The 9,247-nt window shown below is 44.8% G+C and overlaps 1 protein-coding gene across 1 annotated transcript in view; it reads left to right on the top strand.

Annotated features, from left to right (window-relative positions):
* Positions 1–7,308: 7,308 nt before the first annotated feature.
* Positions 7,309–9,247, top strand: part of P2RX7 (purinergic receptor P2X 7) — a 68,964-nt gene continuing 67,025 nt past the window's right edge. Inside the window, exon 1 of the mRNA XM_033956195.1 lies at positions 7,309–7,487. Within this exon, the coding sequence (XP_033812086.1) occupies positions 7,360–7,487 (128 nt within the window). The 5' untranslated portion in view covers positions 7,309–7,359. The remainder of the gene's footprint in view (positions 7,488–9,247) is intronic.

Genomic DNA, 9,247 nt, shown 5'->3' with positions numbered 1-9,247 from the left:
CGCTCCCTTTTTTATAGGAAGTATCGGTTCTATCATTTTGGAAATAGAACGGGTAAATTGTTGGCTCACTTGACCAAAAATTGGCAAGGCGATCGTTATATTTCCCGCATACGGGCACCTAATGCTTTTTATCGCACTAAGCCTGTGGATATTGCTGACGCATTTTTCCAACATTTTTCTAACTTTTATGCGTCCCCTGGCCCCTATACTGGTCCAGATATTGTCGATTATTTAGAGGATGCTGGCATGCCTAAATTCACTGCCTTGCAGAGGTCAGCTTTAAATAGGCCTATTCAGGGCACGGAGATCCAGAAGGCGATTAAGAACTTGCGATCTTGCATGGCTCCGGGCCCTGATGGGTTTACAACTGAATTCTATAAAATGTTATCTCTGCAGGTATGTGAACCTCTTCTGGGCTATTTTTTGGTAGCGTTGGAGAAGGGTTCCTTTCCCATCCATGCCAACCAGGCCACTATTACTCTGATTCCCAAACCGGGTAAATCTAGAGATGATGTAGAGTCTTACCGCCCCATCTCTCTCATTAATGTGGACTTAAAAATACTAGCCCGTTTGCTGGCAAATCGTCTGACCCCTCTGTTACCTACTGTTATTTCTTCTGCACAGGTTGGGTTTGTTCAGGGCAGGCATTCGGTGATAAACGTTCGACAGGTATAGTTGGCGGTGTCCAAAGCTCACTCTACATCCACTTTGGGCATTTTGGCGAGTTTGGACGCCGCCAAAGCGTTCGATCAGGTTAATTGGCATTACCTTTTTCGGGTTCTGGACTTTGTAGGGGTGGGGGGTTGGTTTTGGTCTTCTCTGCGTGCGTTGTATTGTGAGCCGACGGCTTCGATACTAGTAAACGGCTGCCTTACTCGTCCTTTTTTGGTTGGGCGAGGGACACGTCAGGGTTGCCCTCTGTCCCCATTACTCTTTTTGCTTTATTTGGAGCCCCTCATTCGCACTATTCAGCGAGACGATGTGTTAGTAGGGTTGCCGGAAGGTTCTTCTCAATATGGGGGGTGATAGTTCTTGTTCACTGATCTTGATTGTTTTGTTTCCTTACTGTTTTTGAAATGAATAAACAGATTTAAACATAAAGGGCAAAAGCAGGATTGTGAGATGAAAGAAAGTAAAGACAATGGCGGTAAACAGCACATTTAAGTAGCTTGGATAAGAAAAGGAAGAGGGAGATGAAGGCAATAGTTGGAACGGCAGGTAGAGACAAATGAAGGTTTTTTGAGGAGTGGTGTAACTGGTATGTTTGAAGGCATCAGGAACAGTTTGTAGTGGAAAGTGAAAGACTGAGGATATGACAGATAGAAGAGATGACAGTGGGAGAGAGAGTGTTGAGTGGATGGGAATGGGATGAGAGGAACAGGCAATGAGTTTGGAGAAGGAAAGAAAATGAGAAGTTTTTAGTGATTTAGAAAAGGAAAAAAGGTGGCAGGGATTGAAGGAAGATGAGAGAAAAGGAGTGGGGGTAAGAGATGTAGAAATGACTTGGTTGAGAACTCAAGGTTAATCTAGTGAACCTTGTAATGGAAGTACTCAACCATAGTCTGGGGAAAATATGAAGAGGGGTTGGAAGCAGAGACTTCAATGTGGCAAAGAGATGGCAAGGGTTGGAGCCAAGACAGTTTGTTAAATGGATGAAGTATTCCTGTTTGGCAAATGAAAGATCAGACTGGAAGGAGGTCAGCAAGAATTTGAAATGGACACAGGATTTTATCAAAGTCATTCAGCAGATCAGGCACAGGAACATAGGTAGCAAATTCAGGGAAGTAATGCAGTGCTGGGTTTTGATACACCTTACAGTACAGGGAATGGGAAGAGTGAGAATTAGAGAATGACACGGTGACAAAATTAATCACCGTTCCCGTCCCCGCGGATAACCGCAGGAAACCATCTTCATGTCATTCTTTAAGGAAAGAGGGAAGAATCAGAGTATAATTGGGCACAACCACTGACCCGCAAGCTTTGCTTTGAAGAATGCTGGTGTAGAAGGACTGAGATTGAAATAGACACTAGAAAATGACATGGGATTATTTCCCGCGGTTATATGCGGGGACGGGAACGGTGATGAATTTTGTCACCGTGTCATTCTCTAGTGAGAATGTCCAGAGCAGAGGACAGAATAGTAATATAGGAAGAGACATACTTGGGTAGCATAATGGATGAGAAGAGAGGTGAAACAGTGGTGGAGAGAGTGCAAGGGTCAATAGCCTGAAGATTCCTAAATGTATTGGTGGACATTGGATGAGACGCAGGGTGGGGGCAGGTGATTAAGTGTGAAAGTTATCAGATGATGGTCAGAGAGACCAGTTGAACTGGAGAGTGACCAGTTGAGCAAGGAGACAAGATCAAGGCAGTGGCCATCCTGATGAATAGGGATAATGGAGTATAGCTAAAAATTGAAAGAGGATGTTAAAGGGAAAAATCAAGAGTCAGAGGAGTCATTAAATTGAATGTTAAACTCTCCAAGAATAAGGAAAGGAGATGAAGGTTTCAGAAGGAAGGAAATACCAGGAGTCAAAGTCAGTGAGAAATGAGAGGATTTATCAGGAGGTCGATAAATGACTGCCACCCAGAGAGGTAGTGGAGTAAATAGTTGGAGGGAATGGCAAAACTAACACAGAACGCTTTAGCACAGTGATCTCAAACTCAAACCCTTTGGAGGGCCACATTTTGGATTTGTAGGTATTTGCGGGCCTAAAAAAAAAAAAAAAAGTTAATGTGTTATTAAAGAAATGACAATTTTGCATGAGGTAAAACTTTGTATAGTTTATAAATATTTCCTTTTGGCTAAGTCTTAATAATAATATTGTCATTTTCAGCTAACGAGACATATGGGGCTCCTTTTACGAAGCCGCGTCGGCTTCTTAGCGCACGCACCTTTTATGTGCGCGCTAACCCCCGCGCTAGCTGAAAAACTACCGCCTGCTCAAGAGAAGGCGGTAGCAGCTAGCACGGCCGGCAAATTAGCGTGCGCTATTACGCACGTTAATCCGCTAACGCGGCTTTGTAAAAGGAGCCCATGATCAAGAAACTGTTTTATTTTACTTTTGTGATTATGATAAACGTACCGAGGGCCTCAAAATAGTACCTGGCGGACCGCATGTGGCCCCCAGGCCGCGGGTTTGAGACCACTGCTTTAGCATATCCCTTGTTAGGCCATTTTCGGTGCACCAAAGTTAAGAGCATAAATCCTTTGAAATCAGACCTCTAAGGAGAGTGTGGCTAAATGGTTAGAGCTACTAAAGCTGTAGGTTCAAATCCTGCACTGCTCCCTGTGATCCTGAGCAAAGTCACTTAGGGCTCCTTTTATCAAGCCACGCTAGCGGGGTTAGCGTGTCGGACATTTCATCACACGCTAACCCCTGCGGCTGGCTAAAATAATAACGCCTGCTCAATGCAGGCGTTAGTGGTTAGCGCGGCAGGTGGTATTACACGCGTTAAACCCCTACCGCGGCTTGATAAAAGGACCCCCTAATCTTCCACTGCCCCAGGTAGATAGACTGTGAGCCTGCCAGGACAGAAAGGGAAAAATATTTGAGTACCTGATTGTAAACTGCGTAATACACTTTGTCCAAGCAGTATATCAAATCCCATTCACTTTCTCCCTTTCTGTTTGCATCATTATTCTATGAGCAGTAATAACTTTTCTTTACTAGAACATTGCTATTTTGCACTGTTACTATTATGGTAAGCAGCATGGGATCGGGCTATATTTTGAGATTCTGCCAGGTAATCATGACCTGGATTGGCCTCTGTTGGACTAGATCAGGGGTGTCCAACCTGCGGCCCAAGGGCCGCATGCGGCCCAGTGAAGTATTTTGTGTGGCCCCGGTCGAGGGCGATGCAGTGTTTTCCTTTGCTGCCCCTGGGTGTTTACCGTCTTACCAGCTCCCTCCTGTGTCTTACTGCAAGCCCCAGAAACATTTTTTTCAGCCAATGCGGCCCAGTGAACCCAAAAGGTTGGACACCCCTGGTCTAGATGGACCTTTGGTCTGACCTAATATGACAGTTTTTATTTTCTTATGTACATGGTGATATATAGAAATAAAATAAAACATAAATTAAATAAGGTGATACCTTTTTTTATTGAACTAACAATGCATTTCTTGATTACATAGAAACATAGAAACATAGAAATAGACGGCAGATAAGGGCCCACGGCCCATCTAGTCTGCCCACCTTAATGTCCCTTCCCTACCTTTGCCCTGTGAATAGATCCCATGTGCCGATCCCATTTGGCCTTAAAATCAGGCACGCTGCTGGCCTCAATCACCTGTAGTGGAAGACTATTCCAGCGATCAACCACTCTTTCAGTGAAAAAGAATTTCCTGGTGTCACCTCGTAGTTTCCCGCCCCTGATTTTCAACGGATGCCCTCTTGTTGTCGTGGGACCCTTGAAAAAGAAGATATCTTCCTCCGCCTCGATGCGGCCCGTAAGATACTTGAACGTCTCGATCATGTCCCCCCTCTCTCTGCGCTCCTCGAGCAAGTATAGCTGCAATTTGTCAAGCCGTTTTTCGTATGGTAGATCCTTGAGTCCCGAGACCATCCGGGTGGCCATTCTTTGCACCGACTCCAGTCTCAGCACATCCTTGAGATAATGCGGCCTCCAGAATTGCACACAGTACTCCAGGTGGGGCCTCACCATGGATCTATACAATGGCATAATGACTTCCGCCTTATGACTGACGAAACCCCTTCGTATGCAGCCCATGATTTGTCTTGCCTTGGACGAAGCCTGCTCCACTTGATTGGCAGACTTCATGTCCTCACTGACGATTACCCCCAAGTCTCGTTCTGCTACCGTTTTTGCTAGGATCTCGCCATTAAGGGTATAAGACTTGCATGGATTCTGGCTGCCCAGGTGCATAACTTTGCATTTTTTGGCATTGAAGTTTAGTTGCCATGTCCTAGACTATCGCTCCAGTAGGAGTAGGTCGTGCATCATGTTGTCGGGCACTGAATCTTCGTCTGTTGTGCATTTGCCCACTACATTACTCAGTTTGGCGTCATCGGCGAATAATGTTATTTTACCTCGAAGCCCTTCTGCCAAGTCTCTTATAAAGATGTTGAATAGGATTGGGCCCAAGACTGAGCCCTGTGGTACTCCACTAATCACCTCCGTCATTTCGGAGGGGGTGCCGTTCACCACCACCCTTTGGAGCCTACCTCCAAGCCAGCTCCCAACCCATTTCGTCAATGTGTTACCTAATCCTATAGAACTCATCTTGCTCAGTAACCTGCGGTGTGGTACGCTATCGAATGCTTTGCTAAAGTCCAGGTACACGATGTCCAGGGACTCCCCAATATCCAGCTTCCCCGTTACCCAGTCAAAGAAGCTGATCAGGTTGGATTGGCAGGATCTCCCCTTAGTAAATCCATGTTGTCGGGGATCCCGTAGATTCTCCTCATCCAGGATCTTATCTAATTGGTGTTTGATTAGAGTTTCCATTAGTTTGCTCACTATCGATGTTAGACTCACTGGTCTGTAGTTTGCTGTCTCCATCTTTGAGCCTTTCTTGTGGAGTGGAATGACGTTAGCCGTCCTCCAGTCCAACGGGACGCTGCCTGTACTAAGGGAGAGGTTGAAGAGCGCGGACAGTGGCTCCGCCAAGACATCACTCAGCTCCCTAAGCACCCTGGGGTGCAGGTTGTCCAGCCCCATTGCTTTGTTAACCTTGAGCTTTGACAGTTCACCGTAGACACTGCTGGGCGTAAACTCAAAGTTACTAAACGGGTCAACTGAGCCAACCCTTGTCTGTAGCTGAGGGCCGAGCCCTGGCGCTTCTCGGGTGAAGACTGAGCAGAAGTATTCATTTAATAGTTGGGCTTTTTCCGAATCCTTTTCCACATAGTCTCCGTCTGGTTTCCTAAGACGTACAATCCCGCCTGAGTTTTTTCTTCTATCACTGATATACCTGAAGAAGGATTTATCTCCCTTCTGGATGTTCTTTGCTAGAGACTCCTCCATGAGGAATTTAGCCTCCCTGACTGCTGTTTTGACGGCTTTTGATTTGGCCAGGTAGTCTGCTCTAGAGTCCTGCTTCCCTGATTGTTTGTAAGAGATGAATGCTTTTTTCTTCTCCTTGATCAGGTCTGAGATCTCCGCAGTAAACCACTGTGGCTTATTGTTCCTTCGCCGTTTACTTACTGATTTTACATAGCAGATTGTTGCTTCTTGTATGGTTGCTTTCAAAGTCGACCACATGTCTTCCACGTTATCGGTTTCTTCTTGGCTTTGTAGCGCCTGGTGAACGAAGTCTCCCATTTCTTTGAAATTTGTGTCCTTGAATTTGAGGACTTTGGTTAGTGTAGTAGATTTAGTGAAACCTTTCCTGATATTGAACCATACCATGTTGTGGTCACTGGAGGCCAATGTGTCGCCCACCGAGACCTCTGTGACACTTTCTCCATTGGTAAGTATCAGGTCCAGTATTGCCTGATCCCTTGTCGGTTCCAACACCAGTTGCCTGAGGCTTGCTCCTTTCATAGAGTTTAATAGCCTTCTTCAGACCAGAAATAAGCAAATGTTGACAAATATCAGAATATATGTGAAACATAAAAGCATTCCAACAGCAGTCTTATGTACCTGGAAATGTATATGAAATTACACACAGGCAAGATAAATTCCTGTCCTGAAGAGCTTGCAGTCCACATGGGTATCCGAGAAAAGTGAAAATGAACTAATTTGAAAAGATCACAGCAAGTGTCAGTAAGAGGACCCAATGGGCTTTTTTTTGTTGTTGTTGTTGTTCATATGAATAATGGGTTTTACTATGATTTTCTTGTTGTATGCTATGTATTTGATTTGAATTGTAAGCTGCCTTAATGTCCCTTGTGGGAGGAGATGACATTAAGGGCCCCTTTTACAAAGGTGCATTAGGGCCTTAACGCGTGGAATAGCACGCGCTAAATTGCCCCGCGCACTAGCTGCTACCGCCTCCTCTTGAGCAGGCGATAGTTTTTCGGGTAGCGCACACTATAGCATGCGCTAATCCGGTGCGTGCGCTAAAAACACTAGCGCACCTTTGTAAAATAAAAATTCAGGTATATTTGTTTACCAGCTTGTGTTTTAGCCTCCGTTTCACACCTCTGTTCTGCTAGGGCAGAGCCCATTTCTCTTCTAGTTGTCTCTTGCCAGGGGGCCAAGAGCTGAGTCTAGATTAGAAGCTGAATCGGAACAGCAGACAACACAACAGCTCTGCTGAGCCAGACCAGTTTGGAATAGCGAAGCAAATGCTTGGGAATGCTGCAGCTTTAAACTGTGTGGTCTGACTGTGTGGGTGTGAACAAGAGCAGCATTTTTCCACTTCAGTAGTTGGAGGAAAGGCTTGTCTAAGAATGGCTGATTGCAGTTGTTTCAAGTCCTTTTTCTTCGAATATGAAACAAATAAAGTTGTAGTTTTCAAAAGCCCTCATCTAGGCGTTTTGAAATGGGCTATTCAAGCAGGAGTCCTTATCTATATTTGGTAAGTTCCATTTATTATTAAAATGTTATTGCTGTTTAGTTAAATGTACATGCACACGCAGGAAGCCTTCCAAAGCAGCTACTCTGACTGTTGTGATAATAACTGCATGCTTTGAGCTACTAGTAAACTTTCATTTTTGGTTTGCCAACATGAACTTCGTTATCTGGGTTATACCGAAAAAATACAGCCAGTAAATGATGTCTAGATTTAAATCTGAGTTACAGCTCTTTTTTCTAGGTGTCCACAGTGTTGTATTTGAGTTCTGTTTGTGATACCAAAACAGGAATTGGAAAATTTATACAATTTTCTGAGCTACAGAGCAGGCTAAAATCTATCTATCTGGGATATAGATTTGGATTTTAGATCTAATTCTGCATCTTTCCAAACACAGCTCAGGGGGAATTATGCCTGTGCTTTTAACAGCTAAAGTGACCATATGGAACTTGTTTGGTGATCCAAGTGATGCAAAATTTCAAAGGTAGTGACCAAAGATGTGAGTGAAACAGTGACTACCTGCCTTTATGACAGCTAAGAGGTTCTTCTTTACCCAACGTGTGGTGGACTCCTGGAATGCGCTTCCAGAGGGCATAATAGGGCAGAGTATGGTACTGGGGTTCAAGAAAGGATTGGACAATTTCCTGCTGGAAAAGGGGATAGAGGGGTAGATAGAGGATTACTGCACAGGTCCTGGACCTGTTGGGCCGCCGCGTGAGTGGACTGCTGGGCACGATGGACCTCAGGTCTGACCCAGCGGAGGCATTGCTTATGTTTTTATGTTCAGTAACCTGGTGGGTGGTGTAGTGAACCATAGAGATGGGAACTCGGACCACTACAGTTATGATGGAGTTTATATGAGCCTTCTAAACTCCATCCTAATCCCACTGTACCCACATATACAAGGGGCGGCTGAAAAGTTCTCAGCTCAACCAACAAGTTGGGGCAGTTTCTATCAAGGGCTATACACTTAACCGATTAGCGTGCTAATCAGCACACCTTAGTAAAAGAAGGGGTTAATTCAGTGATTTTTCCATTTTTTTTGTTCCATCGGAAAAATACAGAATGAAAAAAGTAGAAAATCACTGGACTAAGGGCTCCTTTTACAAAGCCGCGCTAGGGCCTTAACGCACGGAATAGCATGCTCTAGATTGCTGCATGCGCTAGCCGCTACCACCTCTTTTTGAGCAGGCGATAGATTTCTGGCTTGCGCGCGCTAGTCCGGTAAGGCTTTGTAAAAGGAGCCCTAAGTGTATGGCCCTCAATGGAGACTGCCCCGACTTTATTGGTTGGACTGAGAACTTTTCAGCGGCCCCTCATACGTGTCACCTGCAGGCATAAGAGCTATTGATGTGGTGTGGAGCTGGATACAGTGGGTTTTGGAGGGCTTGACCTAAAATATAAGTGGGCTATGGTGAGACATGTACCTGACAAAAAACAAAAGGAATTGACCCCAAAATATCCACAAAGAAGAAAGTCCAGAGAAAACCAAAAAAAACTCTGTGGAGTGACGATGTTCCTAAATGGACTTAATTTGAAAGTGTCAAAGTTCCAAAGGTACACTGAAATCATCCACATAAAATAATTCCATCCACATAAAAATAAATCATCTACAAAAGAGCCTTAAAGAACCTAGTCCGCTAGGGATACAGGACCCAACACGGTCCGTGTTTCGACAAAAAGTCTTCTTCAGGGGTCCCTTGGGGGTCCTATAAAGGTGAATACGTGGGAAACAATTATGTGGTGACCCCCAGGGACCCCTGAAG

This window comes from Geotrypetes seraphini, chromosome 8 (genome assembly GCF_902459505.1).
Source record: "Geotrypetes seraphini chromosome 8, aGeoSer1.1, whole genome shotgun sequence".
Taxonomy (NCBI): domain Eukaryota; kingdom Metazoa; phylum Chordata; class Amphibia; order Gymnophiona; family Dermophiidae; genus Geotrypetes; species Geotrypetes seraphini.
The sequence above is the reverse complement of the archived record's forward strand: the minus strand, read 5'-3'. Positions and strand labels throughout refer to the sequence as shown.